This window comes from Xenopus tropicalis, chromosome 5 (assembly GCF_000004195.4).
Source record: "Xenopus tropicalis strain Nigerian chromosome 5, UCB_Xtro_10.0, whole genome shotgun sequence".
Taxonomy (NCBI): domain Eukaryota; kingdom Metazoa; phylum Chordata; class Amphibia; order Anura; family Pipidae; genus Xenopus; species Xenopus tropicalis.
The window spans coordinates 161,187,296-161,204,428 of NC_030681.2; the positions used below are offsets into that span (position 1 = coordinate 161,187,296).

The window sequence follows — 17,133 nt, forward strand, 5'->3', positions numbered from 1 at the left end:
TACCACACAGGCACTATTTGGGCACCCTGCCGTGACGTAGGGGTATGTGCCAGGCACCCTGCCGTAAGGTAGGGGTATGTGCCAGGCACCCTGCCGTTAGGTAGGGGTATGTGCCAGGCACCCTGCCGTAACGTAGGGGTATGTGCCAGGCACCCTGCCGTAACGTAGGGGGCTATGACGTGCTTATTTATAAGAACTGTAAGGGCAAGACAAACATTATGTTGTCGTCAATGGGCAGCAATGCTGTAAGTACAAGGGAGCCTGCGAGTAGCCATTGAGGCCATTAGAGATATGAGCGTTTCCCAAATGGTATTATTGGTGTGTGTTGGGAAAGTGTATATTCTGGTACTGACACAGGCCAAGAGCAGCAAACAACGCCCTGAACCAGCAGCGCAGAGAATACTGCAGAGGGATACTGCTATTAGCAGCACAACAAATGATCATTATAACCACTGAGAATGTTTCCCTAACATACACTGGAAACCTGCTTAGAATGAGCTTCCTTACTGCAAAGTTCCCCTTTATACGGACTCTCCCCTCCAGCCCCCAGGCCCCTATTGCTAATCCTTCACTCTGGTGTCAGTTCTGAAATCCTATAATCTTCCTGTCGAGGCTGCGCTTGTCCTGACTTCAACTCGTCAGACCCTCGAGGAAGTTTGTGCCTCCCCCAATCGTAGGACGGGGCCCCTCCTGCACTATCGTGGCACGGGAAGGAGGCAGAGCCCCATAATCCTAGTTTCAGGGGGACATTGTTGTCTCCACATCAGCTGCTTTACTGAGGCGCAGATAAAAAGTATCAGTGACCTTTTCTGCATAACCCAATAACCTCAGACACACTTTACTGCTGCGCTGCAAGTTGGAGTGATATTCCCCCCCCCCTCACCCCCAGCAGCCGATCAGCAGAACAATGGGAAGGGAGCAAGATAGCAGCTCCCAGTAGGTATCAGAATAGCACTCAATAGTAAGAAATCCAAGTCCGGCTTGGAACTCCTCCAGTTACATGGGAGTAGGAGAAACAATAGGTTAGCTGAAAGCAGTTCTAATGTGTAGCGCTGGCTCCTTCTGATTTTTGGTGCCGGGGTCAGTGACCCCCATTTGGAAGGTAGAAAGAGTCTGAATATCAGGGCAAATAATTCAAAAAGTTTCTAAGAATAGGCCATTCTATAACATACTACAGTAAAAGTTAACTTGAAAGCGAACCACCTCTTTAAGTAATCGTAGGACCAGGATTATCCTGAAATAATCGTTTAACCATCAACAATTGCAAGCGATATGGTCCAGTTGAAACTAGGAAATCTACCTGCTTGGTCCTGCAAACAATTGGACAATGGGCAAATTTAATTGTTAACAAATATTTTCAAACCTACCCGATCGATTTTCTGGCTGATGTCAGATGAAAAACTCTACCCTTGCATCTCAAGCCACTGAGCCAATATTGGTGGCAAGGGCGGGGGGGCTCAAGCTCCTGTTATTCACCCCTTCACTAGGGCCAGTACTGGGAACATTTACGTAACAGGTCTTTTCTTTTTCTTTATTTCAATAGTTCCTTTTTATTCCTTTTCTATTAATGTAAAAAATCTTTAGAACAAATCCAATGTGGTTCTGCAGAGTTGCATACATTCCGCTGAGTCTCACAGTTTCTGTTTTTGGCTTTGCGGCTACATCCTATGGCCTTGGCAGTAATGGAATTGTTACCTCAATAAAACCATATTGTATCTATTGTAGAAAATACTAAGTATCCACCATGTTTGTGCGCCCCTGGTGCATTCCCTAGATGTCTCTAATCTCTATAGAGCTCTGTTACTTGCACAGGGATATGTTCAAGACAACTTACATATATCTATAATGCCATTATTCTTGTTAAAGTAACAGTAACCCTACTATAGTTTATATAAATACCCCGCTGTGTAGCCCCAGGTATTTATATAAACTATAGTAGGGTTACTGTAGCAAACACCTCAGCTGTACCAGTGCAGGAATGGCTGCCCCCGGGGCTACACAGCGGGGTATTTATATAAACTATAGTAGGGTTTCTAGGCCTATTGTTTGTGCAAGACAGTCAGTCAGGTAAACATGCACAAATACAATTAGTAAAATAAATAGAAAGGTGCTGCTGTGGGTGGGCTGGGTAGGCACCGGGCTGACCCAGAAGTCATTGGCTGCACCTACTAGTATAATGTGGCTGTTGTTCTACTGGTTATCATCCGGCCATCAGTGCTTCAGGCTCAGCTCACGTGAGTCTAAAGGTAAATATATTTACTCACGAAAAGCACCGGGTTTTATCTGAATAAAGAGCTTGGCCAAAGGTCAGTAGGTTTGCAAATGCCGCAGACTGTCCCACTGAGCAGTGATTTAGCCAACAGACTATGGAACCAGGCAATGCAGGCATGGGAGTAGGGATGACTGGGACCCCCGGTGATTAGATCTATGCCAGTACTACATACAGCTGAATGTTCCACAAGTTGCGCAGAACCACAGAATAACCAACCTTTTTGGTAACATCCAACTGTGGGGTTTGTTTAAATTGTAGAGTTCCTTCTGGAGACCTTGCTGCTGCACTGGTTATGGCTGAATCGGTCATTAAAGTGGTTGCTCACCTTTGAAAACTTAATATGATGTAGAGAGTCATATTCTTCATAGTCTTCATTTTTTATTACTTGTAGTTTTTTAGTTATTTCATTTTTCAGTTCAGCAGCTATTTGGTTGCTAGGGTCCAAGTAACCTTAGCAAATAGGGAGTGGTTTGGATGAGAAACTGGTATATGAATAGGGGAGGGGCTGTATAGAAAGATAAGGAATAAAAAGTAACAATAAAATTGGAGCCTCACGGAGCAATAGTTTTTGGCTGCCGGGGTCAGTGACCCCTATATGAAAGCTACAATGAGTTGGAAGTAGGAGGCAAATAATTAAAAAACTAACAAACAGTGAAGACCAATTGAAAAGTTGCTTAGGCCATTCTATGACATACTAAAAGTTAACCCCTTTAAGTTGACATGGCTGCCCTGTTTATACACCAGCAATAACTTGACATTATTGTGTTTAATTTCAGGCAGAAAGCGCTACTGTATCCAAAGACATCGCCTCAGTCCCTAAGTGCCACACGTCCCCAAACAGCACGCGCCCGGATCCAATTCACAATGGAGAGATGGATTCCAGGCAACACAAGGCCAAAAGGCCCACCCAGGATCGGCCAGCCCCAGAGCTCAGCCCGAGAGACACCAAGACCTGTGACTCCCCAGAGGAAGTGCCCAGAGACAGTGACGTAACCCCGGTGGTAGAAAATGGCTGCTGTACGCCGAGCGATGACATTGATCCTCAGGATATGGAGGACTGTGATGTTTCAGTGATCTCTACCCCCAAGAAAAGAGGCAGAAGAAGCCTGTCCAGCAGCTCCGAGCAGAGTGAGTATGGGGGGCTACGTTGTGGCCTGTGATTTCCCCACAAAGGACAGGGGGGGTGTTGCACAGCAATGTGTAGGCCCCAGTAGGGGCCATTGTGACGGAGGGTTTCACTAGTGCAAGGCATAGAGATTCAGTAGGTTCTTTCATAGTACTAACTAGTGAACTAGGCAGCTCATAACCCCAAACTAGGGACTTAACTGTTCAGAATAAGAGTATTGCTTCCGTCAGTTACTAATATTATTTGCTATTACATCTCTCTACAGAACCTCTGGTACATAACAGAAATAAAATGGCAGACACACCTCCCCCAGCTGACTGCAAGGGCCCAGGCTGAGTGTCATATTCCCCTTCCTGGGCTTCTTTATCTTGCCATTCTGTATAAAAAAACTAATCGGAAACGTTAATAAATGTTCCAAAATTTCCTATGTAGGTTAAACAGAAAATCAGTTCCATAAAGAGCAAATGGGAAAGAGAATCCCGGTCAGGGGTGCAGATAAGCTGCCCAATCGGTGTGAAGTACCCGAATGAGCAGCTAGTACCTGCCCGTGTATGGGCACCTGTACCCATAGATTATTGCTAAATAGGGCCATGGTGGTGATATTGTCCCCCGCCATCAGCTCCGCTTGTGCAGGCAAATATATAAATAATAAGAGCAGCAGCCGGCCAATATGACATGTTCCTCACTGGCTCCCATACTGCCGTCTCTGTGGGACAATCTAACGAGAGAGGCTGAGAGCACAACTTCTATTGCAGGGCCGACCTTCCCTCCCTCCTGCTTCCAAGCAAGCCTACCTCTGCAAGCCCAGAGCAGAATGTCCCCATCACCCCCAAATAAAACACTGTGCAGCCCCCTCACAGCCAGCCCCCCACAGTGCCACACTGCCCGCTGCCTGATTCCAGGCATAGCCAACAACTCACCAAAGCCTCTCTTCCTTCCTGGGTTCCACATGGGGTGTTCATGAGTCGGAATCAGATCTGAAGCAGACACATTGAATTTGAGGCTTACCATCACCAGTCTGACCATGCTGTACCAACTGTTATTTCCCCCACTTACAGCGAAACTATACCCCCAAAACAATGTAGGTCTCTATAAAATTATATTGCATACACAGCTCATATGTAAAACCCTGCTCCATCTAAATAAACCATTTTCAAAAAAATATACTTTTTTTTAGTAGTATGTGCTATTGGGTAATCCTAAATAGGAAACTGCCATTTTAAGTACTAAGGGCCGCCTCCTGGGATCATAGGATTCACAGTGCACACAAACAAGCCAAGGCACACGTACATGCTAGGCCCCATCAGCCAATGAATGGGCAGAGTTCTGCCTTTTGCTCCCACACTACTTCCTGTTACAGTTAGAGCTGCATCACTTCCTGTCAGCTGATCTCTCAGGGAGCACACAGCCCATCACTAAATGGTGGATAGTTACATTGTGTTGAAAATATAGGTTTTTTATTATGTTTAGTGACCTAAGTGTTCATTCTGGGGGTAAAGTTTCCCTTTAAGGGCAATGCAGATAGAACCACAGGGTAAGGGGGCAAGAGAGTAATGATTAGGTTCTTACAAGTTCATACAATGTGCCAAGTAACCCTTTATTATCTGCCCCTCTAGGTAAAGAAGAGAGGGAAGATGATAACTCCGACTCCCCCAAAGAAGAGGCAAGTACCAGCCAAGGAATACACCGCAACTCACACTGCAGGGTACATTGGCATTGTGTATATCTCACTGGGCACTTGGGGGGCAGCCTATTAGAATTCCCTATCTGTAAGCAAGCTGTGGGGGTTTAAAGGTTACTGTGTATCGTTCTTACTGAATAGCTGCACCCTGGGTTACCAGGGGACCAATCCTATACAGGCTTATTGGGCACCACAAAAGCTGGCAGGGAGATTTATTCCAACAAATGACACAAATAATAATATTCATTCTTTAGTATTGGGGGGGATGGGTGAAGGTTTTTAGTAAGATTCAGCCACTCTGTGGCAGCCTTGTGTTAGGACTGGATTCTTCCTCTCATGATTTAGGCTGCCTGTGAGATACTGAGAGTTGCAGTACAACAACACTTGCCAATATGTGAGGTGCTAGGGCCTCGAGTATAGGCAATAGTGTCACTATTGAGCCATATACAAAGATACAGTTGATCACAAACTGCTCAGCCAGCCTGGGGAAGGCATAGGCACCAGCGAGTCGTTTTTGGAATTAAAAACATACAAAGCAAGAAAAGTTGGCAGAATTGTAAGTCATATTCTGCATTTACAGCCACAATGTTCTCTCTCTCCTGAGATTTGGATGTGTTTCTAAGTACAAACCGGATTCCAAAAAAGTTGGGACACTAAACAAATTGTGAATAAAAACTGAATGCAATGATGTGGAGGTGCCAACTTCTAATATTTTATTCACAATAGAACATAAATCACGGAACAAAAGTTTAAACTGAGAAAATGTACCATTTTAAGGGAAAAATATGTTGATTCAGAATTTCATGGTGTCAACAAATCCCAAAAAAGTTGGGACAAGGCCATTTTCCCCCCTGTGTGGCATCTCCCCTTCTTCTTACAACTCTCACTGTGTGGCATCTCCCCTTCTTCTTACAACTCTCACTGTGTGGCATCTCCCCTTCTTCTTACAACTCTCACTGTGTGGCATCTCCCCTTCTTCTTACAACACTCAACAGACGTCTGGGGACCGAGGAGAGCAGTTTCTCAAGTTTAGGGATAGGAATGCTCTCCTATTCTTGTCTAATACAGGCCTCTAACTGTTCCATCGTCTTGGGCCTTCTTTGTTGCACCTTCCTCTTTATGATGCGCCAAATGTTCTCTATAGGGGAAAGATCTGGGCTGCAGACTGGCCATTTCAGTACCGGATCCTTCTCCTACGCAGCCATGATGTTGGGATTGATGCAGAATGGGGTCTGGGATTATCTTGTTGAAAAATGCAGGCTCTTCCCTGAAAGAGATGGCGCCTGGATGGGAGCATATGTTGTTCTAGAACCTGAATATATTTTTCTGCATTGATGCTGCCTTCCCAGACATGCAAGCTGCCCATGCCACACGCACTCATGCAACCCCATACCATCAGAGATGCAGGCTTCTGAACTGAGCGTTGATAACAACTTGGGTTGTCCTTGTCCTCTTTGGTCCGGATGACATGGCGTCCCAGATTTCCAAAAAGTACTTCGAATCGTGACTCGTCTGAACACAGAACAGTCTTCCATTTTGCCACACTCCATTTTAAATGATCCCTGGCCCAGTGAAAACGCCTGAGCTTGTGGATCTTGCTTAGAAATGGCTTTTTCTTTGCACTGTAGAGTTTCAGCTGGCAAGGGCGGATGGCACGGTGGGTTCACTGACAATGGTTTCTGGAAGTATTCCTGAGCCCATTCTGTGATTCCCTTTACAGTACATTCCTGTTTGTGGTGCAGTGTCGTTTAAGGGCCCGGAGATCACGGGCATCCAGTATGGTTTTACGGCCTTGACCCTTATGCACAGAGATTGTTCCAGATTCTCGGAATCTTCGGATGATGTTATGCACAGTTGATGATGATAGATGCAAAATCTTTGCAATTTTTCGCTGGGTAACACCTTTCTGATATTGCTCCACTATCTTTCTGCGCAACATTGTGGGAATTGGTGATCCTCTACCCATCTTGGCTTCTGAGAGACACTGCCACTCTGAGAAGCTCTTTTTATACCCAATTATGTTGCCAATTGACCTAATTAGTGTTATTTGGTCTTCCAGCTCTTCGTTATGCTCAAATTTACTTATTGCTATTTGTCCCAACTTTTTTGGCATTTGTTGACACCATGAAATTCTGAATCAACATATTTTTCCCTTAAAATGGTACATTTTCTCAGTTTAAACTTTTGTTCTGTGATTTATGTTCTATTCTGAATAAAATATTAGAAGTTGGCACCTCCACATCATTGCGTTCAGTTTTTATTCACAATTTGTTTAGTGTCCCAACTTTTTTGGAATCCGGTTTGTAGATATTTGCACTTACTCCCCCTATAACAGCACTTTCTGATTGGTTACATAGTTAAACAGTGTCAGATGGGTACTACTAGCACTGCCCTGGGATTCAGGGTTATGTGTGGCCTGATAGGATTGGCTTTCTGTTCAGAAAGAGCAGCACTGTATATGCAGTCAGGTACATACATGTGTCTCAGTGCAGTCAGGTACATACATGTGTCTCAGTGCAGTCAGGTACATACATGTGTCTCAGTGCAATCAGGTACATACATGTGCGTGTCAGGGCGCATACAATGTTACATGTATTGTGCAAACATTAAGCCGTGTTTGTTTGGTACATGCCATACAATAAATGTGGCCATTCTCGCTAATTTACAAACTCCCGGCCCAGCTGGCCTACATCTAGACTTGTGAGGGCCCAAAGCAAGCCAACGTAAAGGGTTGAAATGTCTTATTTTTCTTATATAATCTGTATTTAAGCATAGAAACATTCAATAAGAAGTTTTATGGCCTTGGGTTTGACCTTGGGGCCAACTAATGAATCCCAACTGGGTGCCAGTAAAATGATACCATACACAATTCCCTAATGGAAACCATCCCCCAAGTCTGGCCAATATCAGTACTAGCCCATTCACATGGTCCCAAACACTGGCTGCCAGTTCGGTCCCAGCCGGCAGCCGGTGCTTTCCCATGTAGGTAGCTCATAATCACAACCGCCTACATAATATATTGATTAGCCAGACTGGGCTTATTGATTGTTTTTTCCCCAAATACGTTTGAGCAGGGATACCGAGGCCGGCTGCGCGGAGGATTAAGCTGGGAGACGAGTCTGCGCCAGAGACCCATGCAGAGGCTGCCCTTCCAGGCCGGGGACCCCTATTACATCAGCAAGAGGAAGCGAGACGAGTGGTTGGCCCGATGGAAAAGGGAGGTAAGGACTAAGATGGACCCTTATTTACTGGGCTCAGCTGTCCATGACCAGTCCCATAGAAATCACCATGACGGCTCCTACTTCTGTTATAACGTAAAACTCAAGAAAGCTGGGGCAATTCTGTATCTCAGTACATGGTACTGACCCAAATCTGCTGCAGTTTAACCCCCATCAGCAGTACTGCAAGCATTTTAGCAAGCACACTGCCATTGTTATTATTGGTGTTGGACAGTGAATGATTTGAATGACATTTGTCTCAGTCTGTGATTTATAAGTGAAGGTTTGAGGGTTAATTGGCCCCAGGGTGTGGGCTAGGTGCCCCCGTCCCCCTCTGTATCTCGGTGGATGGATTCCTGGCTGCAGCCGGTGCCACCCACTTGTGCGCTACAGTTCTACAAGCACTCGCTCTGTCGCTCCGTCACTGCCCAGTCTCCCTGGCAACAACTTACAGGCACTGGGACTTCCATAATAAAGGCGGCTTTTTATAGCAACACGAGCCCGCTAGGAATATTGCTCTGCCAATCACGGCTTTCTAGCAGGGCTGCGCTGAGTGGTGCAGTGATATGGGCAGTGCCAGCTTGGCCCAAAGAGACGCCAGAGCTGTGACGTGCTTCATAGGGTGAAATAAGGTGATTTCATGCTGGATAAAAGAGCCGAACAGGGTATTTGCCTTTGCAGCTGCCATTGCTGTGTCTCCATGGTTAGTGTGTCGGGGGGGATAGTTTAACCCTCTGAAAGCAGAGAAGCAGAGAAAGGAGGCAGAGAAGCTACAGTAGCAACAGCGATTGGCAATGGTCATGTAATTACTATATATATATATATATATATTATATATACATACATATACACACACAATGTTACCGAGCATCTAGACAAAGATAATGATCTAACGCAGAGTAATTAACAGGGCTGTTAATTCTGCAGAGTAACAAACAGATATTAAGCATTAGGGTTATGGGGAGGTTTTCAGATATTTAAAGCCCCCCCCAACCCCACCTCTGTAGTGCAACATGTAACCCGCCCCCCCCCCCCAACCCCACCTCTGTAGTGCAACATGTAACCCGCCCCCCCCACCCCCACCTCTGTAGTGCAACATGTAACCCGCCCCCCCCCATCCCACCTCTGTAGTGCAACATGTAACCCGCCCCCCCCCACCCCACCTCTGTAGTGCAACATGTAACCCGCCCCCCCCACCCCACCTCTGTAGTGCAACATGTAACCCGCACCCCCCCACCCCACCTCTGTAGTGCAACATGTAACCTGCCCCCCCCACCCCCACCCCACCCCACCTCTGTAGCGCAACATGTAACCACTCTGAGGCAAAGTTGACAGTTGCCAGTTAAACACAACTCTACCAGAAATGTACCAGTCAGGGCTCCACTGAAAATCCCTGGTTTTGGTCAATACATACACTTGCATGGATATTAATGACTAGTGACACAGGGGCCCGGGAATGTGCATAAATGAATCCCCCTCTGTATGTCTCCCCCATATCTGTGCATGCTGTGTGTATCAGAAATACTCATCCTTTTACTGTTTGCAGCTAGAAATTGTGGGGAAATTCCCAGGAACTCCTGCAGCCCAGGTGCATTATACAGAGCAGTTTGGGCAGATGTGCCTCTAATAACCATCACTACTTATCATACTATTTACCAAACAATAGTTTTGAACGTTATATCTTAATAACCTAAACATCTTCCCCACAGAAGACGTCAAACAAAAAGGGTGTAATTACCAGACTCAGACTGTAAACCCTTTATGAATAGTGGGATTACAGGAAATTGCCTTCCCTTTCCCATTATTCTATGGAAGGTCTCTTTTGGATGATTTATGTCACCGCAGGTGAAAAATCTCCTTGCCCAGTAGGATTTTCAAACCTGATTAATGGGGAACTACACCCCCAGAATGAATACGTAACCAGACAGTTTATATTATGTTAACGGACGTATTAAAGAATCCCCCAAACTGGAATATATATATCAGTAAATATTGCCCTTTTACATCCTTTCCCTTGAGCCGCCATTTAGTGACGGGCTGTGTGCTCCCTCAGAGATCAGCTGACAGGAAGTGATGCAGCTCTAACTGTAACAGGAAGTAGTGTGGGAGCAAGAGGCAGAACTCTGCCCATTCATTGGCTGATGGGGCCTAGCATGTATGTGTGCCTTGGCTTGTTTGTGTGCACTGTGACTCCTCCGATCCCAGGGGGCGGCCCTTAGTACTTAAAATGGCAGTTTCCTATTTAGGATTACCCAATAGCACATACTGCTAAAAAAAAGTATATTTTTTTTGAAAATGGTTTATTTAGATGGAGCAGGGTATTACATATGAGCTGTGTATGCAATATATTTCTATAGAGACCTACATTGTTTGGGGGGATAGTTTCCCTAGTAATTTGGTTGATTTTCAGCTAGATATTGGTGAGGGAGGAATTCCTAAAGGTCCCATACACAGGCCAATAAACTGCCAACTCTGTCTGAAGGGGAGGAAGCACCAACTTTTATTGGCCCATGTATGGCCGCCTTTCAGCTCTCTAAGAAGCAGTGGTGACATTCCAGCCTGCCCTTAAGGCAGTGATCCCCAACCAGCGCCTCTGGGGTAACATGTTGCTCCCCAGCCCCTTGGATGTTGCTCTCAGTGCCCCCAAACCAGGCAGTTATTTTTGAATTCCTGACTTGGGGGCAAGTTTTGGTTAAATAAAAACAAGATTTCCTACCAAATAAAGCCCCCTGTAAGCTGATTGGCTATTAGGCAGCCTCTATGCACCCTATCAAAGCCCTTATTTGGCTCCTTCATGAACATTTATGGTGCTTGTGTTGCTCCCCAAGTCTTTTTACATTTGACTGTGGCTCATGAGTAAGAAAGGTTGGGGATCCCTGCCTTAAGGCATCAGGATCCCCAACTTTAACCCATGAGCCACATTCACATGTGAGAGAGTTTGGGAGCAACACGAACATGAGAAATATTCCTGATATTTGATATTCCAAATAAGTACAGATCTTTTATACAGCAATTCTTGATTAGATATTGCCTTCGGTGCCCCAGGCGGACCTGGTTCTGTTCCTCCAGAAATTAAAGTGACTGGTCGTACTGAATTAGAGCAGGGATCCCCAACCAGCCGCTCTGTGGCTCCCAGTGGCCTCAGAGTCGGTGGCCATTTATACATTCCTGGCTTGGAGACAAGTTTCAAAGGCATAAGGACCATGTACCGCCAAAAAGAGCCTCCTGTGAGTCTGCCAGTCCACATTGGGCTGCCAAATAACCAATCACAGCCCTTACTGGGTACCCCCCTAGGAACTGCTTTCCTGCTTGCTCCTCAGCTGTTTTTAAGGTTGGGGAGCCCTGGATTAGATGAAGTCTGAGGGCCAATTAAACTGAGTTAAAAAGCACGGAATTAGATCATGAAAGCCCAGCCCTAAGGGCAATTTTGGGTGAGATCTGGCTGATCTAGATATTGTTGAGACTACAGAAGAAGAAATTACAATTTATTTGTATATATATATCCCTTTAAAGGGGACATATTGTGTGAAAAACAATATTGTGCCAATGAACTGTACTCATCTACATATAGAAGGAATGGGCTATAAAAAGTAGTGTTTCAGGTTGATTTTTTGCAATTTTCTGAAAAAAATGCACTAGCCCCGCCCATCTGTACCTGCTGCCTCCTTTCCCAGGCTGTGCAGGGGGGCCGGCGGCACTGTAGGATAGGAACCAATCAGCAGCTAGGCTGACCTGATAGGGAACTGAATCCTGTCTGTGCTTGTGTGACTGCAGGGCTGTGATTGGCTCTCCCCCTCCTGCTTCTGGCAGGGACCGTTAGGACACACCCACCGCTCATCTGAAACCCAGACAGGGACCTGAGAGGATCTATAGGGAGCTCCAATAAAGGGGCCATTGTTACAGATAGGGTTAATGTTTAGCCCAAAGGGAAACCAACACCGTGTATTATTCATAATTGCCTACAGGGTTAGGGGTTTTTTAAGTTTTGCACCTCAGTACCTCAATAGCCCAGTCTGAGTTGTTCCCTCTGACCCAATTGAATCGCACCACTCTGTCCAATACCACTTTATCTCGGTGAGTGTTCTCTCTGCCATACATGTCTCGTACACACTTAGCATTCTGTATATACAGTGCTGACATAATATACAGGGGGTTTGCCAGTACAAGCTTAAAAAACATATCATGGCGCCATGTCTGCCAATAGTGACTAGTATTTAATGCATGACGTAAGTGGGCAAGCCTGGCAGGGGCACGGTACTGCGCCCGTTTGCATACACACACTTACCTAACCCAGCGACTGGTGAATATAAAGCTGTTATGTGGAGCAGCTGCAGCCGCTGACCGGCCAGGCTGTTGGGATTTATTGCTAAGAGGTCCCCTCGGGCGACAGGAGTCAATATCCTTCAGCAACCGCTAACACCGCTCTGGGGCCTTGTTAATGGCATCACCACCAGTTAAATAAATACTTTCCACTGGGGCTTGTTAATGGGAGGGTGTAAGTGTGTGTGGGGAGATATATCCCACCCCCCCCTGCATTTAGTATCTGATGTCAGCGGGAGTGGGAATAGCCAATCTGTACTGCTGGCTATCGGCTGTATGTGGCACAGGAGCCATGGCTCCATTCATTCAACTGGAAGAAACCACTTGCTCTTTAATGGGGAGTGATCCCGGCCCCATAGCGAGCGCTTACTGGTTTCTATCTAGTTTCTGTGCAACATGTTTGCATGTATAAAGTGTTCAGCACCCTTGGATAGGGCTTCCATATACAGTGTCCTAGAGTTAGTGGGAATGAGATTTCTAACTAAAACTGGGCATACACACACTGATACTGATGTGACTCAACAAGTGCATATTAGCCCAATTTGGGCACTGTGGAATGGACCAAACAGGGCTCATTTGATCATTTGGTCAATTTTAAACGGTACCTATAGAAGCCCATTAGGAGAGGATTGCCAAAGTGCCCTTATAGGAGGCCAGCATAAAACTCAGCCGGCTCCATGTCACCATCTTTAAAATAAAACTAAAGGGGATCCTGGAAAGTTGGACTACATTTTACCCCCTTATCTTAGTGTATTTTTATATAAAGGAATAGCACACAGAGTGCCAGTGTGACATCTGGTTTTAAATAAAAAGATAAAGCCCTTATATTATCCCTTATAATACATGAGTGATACTCAGAATTCCCTGTATAACTCAGCCTGCAGCCTTGTGCCTTTATATGGGGGGCACAGAACCCCTCAGTGACTGCTAATATCCTTATCATTTACAGTAGGGGGTACATTATCCCTTATAATACATGAGTGATACTCAGAGTTCCCTGTATAACTCAGCCTGCAGCCTTGTGCCTTTATATGGGGGGCACAGAACCCCTCAGTGACTGCTAATATCCTTATCATTTACAGTAGGGGGTACATTATCCCTTATAATACATGAGTGATACTCAGAGTTCCCTGTATAACTCAGCCTGCAGCCTTGTGCCTTTATATGGGGGGCACAGAACCCCTCAGTGAGTGCTAAATTTGGTTACATTTTGACACATACATTTACTGTCATTTATAATAAAGGGATAAAATATTTTTATAATGAATATGTTGTGCTCGTCCCTCCTTTTCCTCTGCAGTTCAGGACTAAATAGGTAAACTCCCTCTATACCAACTACCATTGCCTGTTTTCTAATTTTCTATTGTTCTTGTAGAACAGTGGGAGGCGAGGGCCCTTTCGTTTCCGGATATTCATTGAGCAGAATAAAATGCATTTCAGGGAGTATGTCCCGCTGCAGGGCTGCATGCAATGCAAAACAGCATTCTGAAGCATTGTGGGAGTAATAAATATAACCGTGCCATGTGCGTGACATGTTATAAATATAAGTGTGCTGGCTGCAGGCTCCACTGAATTATATAATGTGCTGCAGGGGGTTACAGGCTATAGGAGTGGGTATCACGTTGCGCTGACTACATGCTAGGCACATTCTGTCACATGTTGTTGGGAGCACAAACCGCTGTATAGGGGTATGTATTCCATATGTCAGAGGTTACAGAATAGCATTACAGAAATGTACATTATTATGTACAAGACCACAGTTACATATTGGGTTACTACTAACATTAGGTATGTCAGGCACAGTATTATAGAGTAACATTAGGCTTATTGGATTTACTAATACAGGTATGGGATCCCTTATCCAGAAAGTTCAGAAATAACAAAAGGCCATCTCCCATAGAATTATTTGCTTATAATGGAGTCTAATATTTAAAAATGATTCCTTTTTCTCTGTAAATTATAAAACAGTACCTGTACTTGATCCCAACTAAGATATAATTACCCCTTATTGGGGCAGAACAGCCCTATTGGGTTTATTTAATGGTTAAATGATTCCCTTTTCTCTGTAATAATAAAACAGTACCTGTACTTGATCCCAACTAAGATATAATTACCCCTTATTGGGGGCAGAACAGCCCTATTGGGTTTATTTCATGGTTAAATGATTCCCTTTTCTCTGTAATAATAAAACAGTACCTGTACTTGATCCCAACTAAGATATAATTACCCCTTATTGGGGCAGAACAGCCCTATTGGGTTTATTTCATGGTTAAATGATTCCCTTTTCTCTGTAATAATAAAACAGTACCTGTACTTGATCCCAACTAAGATATAATTACCCCTTATTGGGAGCAGAACAGTCCTATTGGTTTATTCAATATTTGAATTATTTTTAGCAGACAAGTTATGGAGATCCAAATTACAGAAAGATTCCTTATCCAGAAAACCCCCGATCCCGAGCATTCTGGATAACAGGTCCCATACCTGTAGTAACATAGTAATATTAGGCAGACACTATTACAAAGTGCATAAGGGAGACAATGTTACAGGTTCACTGGAAACTCTATTAGAGTAACATTAGGGGCAGATTTTATCAAACTGAGTTTAGAGTTTAATTTATAAAAACTCACCCACATTCTATTCATTTCTATGGGATTTTTAGAAGTGTATTTCTTAGGGATGCACCAAATGCACTATTTTGGGATCCAGTCAAACTGAATCCGTATTTGGTGCATCCCTTATATTTATCAATGGGTGAAAGTTAGAACTCACCATCTGTAAAAATCCCACAGGAATAAATAGAACGTGGGCGAGTTTTTATGCATTAGGCTCTGAACTCACATTTTGACAAGTCTGCCCCTAGATATAATGGACTGATTACAGAATAACAAATTATTCTGATTAAGGGTGACCAGATTACTTAAAAATTTAAGGACATGTCTAATAAATGCATGTTACAGGGCTGCACTTCTAGCTGGATTTTCTGGACATGTCCCTATTCTGATTATTAAAAGAAGTAGCATTAGGGATAGGGGATACAATATTACAGGGTACCATTAGGGATAGGGGATACAATAAGTAGCATTAGGGATAGGGGATACAATATTACAGGGTACCATTAGGGATAGGGGATACAATAAGTAGCATTAGGGATAGGGGGATACAATATTACAGGGTACCATTAGGGATAGGGGATACAATAAGTATCATTAGGGATAGATGATACAATGTTACAGAGTACCATTAGGGATAGGGGGTACAATATTACAGAGCAGCATTAGGGATAGGGGATACAATATTACAGGGTACCATTAGGGATAGGGGGATACAATATTACAGAGCAGCATTAGGGATAGGGGATACAATATTACAGGGTACCATTAGGGATAGGGGATACAATATTACAGGGTACCATTAGGGATAGGGGATACAATATTACAGGGTACCATTAGGGATAGGGGATACAATAATTACAGAGTTAGCATTAGGGATAGGGGATACAATATTACAGAGTAGCATTAGGGATAGGGGATACAATATTACAGAGTAGCATTAGGGAAGGGAAAAAACCATAGGGAAGGGATACAATATTACAGAGTAGCATTAGGGATAGGGGGATACAATATTACAGAGTAGCATTAGGGATAGGGGGATACAATATTACAGAGTACGCATTAGGGATAGGGGGATACAATATTACAGGGTACCATTAGGGATAGGGGGATCAATATTACAGAGTAGCATTAGGGATAGGGGGATACAATATTACAGAGTAGCATTAGGGGATAGGGGATACAATATTACAGGGTACCATTAGGATAGGGGGATACAATATTACAGAGTAGCATTAGGGATAGGGGGATACAATATTACAGGGTACCATTAGGGATAGGGGGATACAATATTACAGAGTAAGCATTAGGGATAGGGGGATACAATATTACAGAGTAGCATTAGGGATAGGGGGATACAATATTACAGAGTAGCATTAGGGATAGGGGGAATACAATATTACAGAGTAGCATTAGGGATAGGGGATACAATATTACAGGGTACCATTAGGGATAGGGGGATCAATATTACAGAGTAGCATTAGGGATAGGGGGATACAATATTACAGGGTACCATTAGGGATAGGGGGATACAATATTACAGGGTAGCATTAGGGATAGGGGGATACAATATTACAGGGTACCATTAGGGATAGGGGGATACAATATTACAGAGTAGCATTAGGGATAGGGGATACAATATTACAGAGTAGCATTAGGGATAGGGGGATACAATATTACAGAGTAGCATTAGGGATAGGGGGATACAATATTACAGAGTAGCATTAGGGATAGGGGATCAATATTACAGGTACATTAGGGATAGGGGGATACAATATTACAGAGTAGCATTAGGGATAGGGGGATACAATATTACAGAGTAGCATTAGGGATAGGGGGATACAATATTACAGGGTACCATTAGGGATAGGGGGATACAATATTACAGAGTAGCATTAGGGATA

At 44.3% G+C, this 17,133-nt stretch overlaps 1 protein-coding gene and 1 long non-coding RNA gene across 8 annotated transcripts in view; one reads left to right on the forward strand and one right to left on the reverse strand.

Moving 5' to 3' along the window:
- Positions 1–17,133, forward strand: part of dnmt3a (DNA (cytosine-5-)-methyltransferase 3 alpha) — a 115,552-nt gene that overhangs the window by 31,637 nt on the left and 66,782 nt on the right. For 4 of the 5 annotated variants that reach the window (XM_004919613.4, XM_004919611.4, XM_004919612.4 and 1 more), the window contains 3 exons: positions 3,049–3,400; positions 5,015–5,103; positions 8,154–8,300. In XM_004919613.4, coding sequence (XP_004919670.1) covers positions 3,049–3,400; positions 5,015–5,103; positions 8,154–8,300 — 588 coding nt within the window. The remainder of the gene's footprint in view (positions 1–3,048; positions 3,401–5,014; positions 5,104–8,153; positions 8,301–17,133) is intronic. The other variant, XM_004919614.4, reaches the window with a different exon arrangement.
- The window catches only part of LOC108645175, a 52,099-nt gene that overhangs the window by 9,972 nt on the left and 24,994 nt on the right, over positions 1–17,133 (reverse strand). The window contains exon 5 of one of the 3 annotated variants that reach the window (XR_001923475.2): positions 3,936–4,375. The exons of 1 other annotated variant lie outside the window; for it this stretch is intronic. This is a non-coding gene — a long non-coding RNA (uncharacterized LOC108645175). Of the gene's footprint in view, positions 1–3,935; positions 4,376–7,823; positions 9,032–17,133 lie in introns of those variants that run through there. One more of the 3 variants, XR_001923476.2, reaches the window with a different exon arrangement.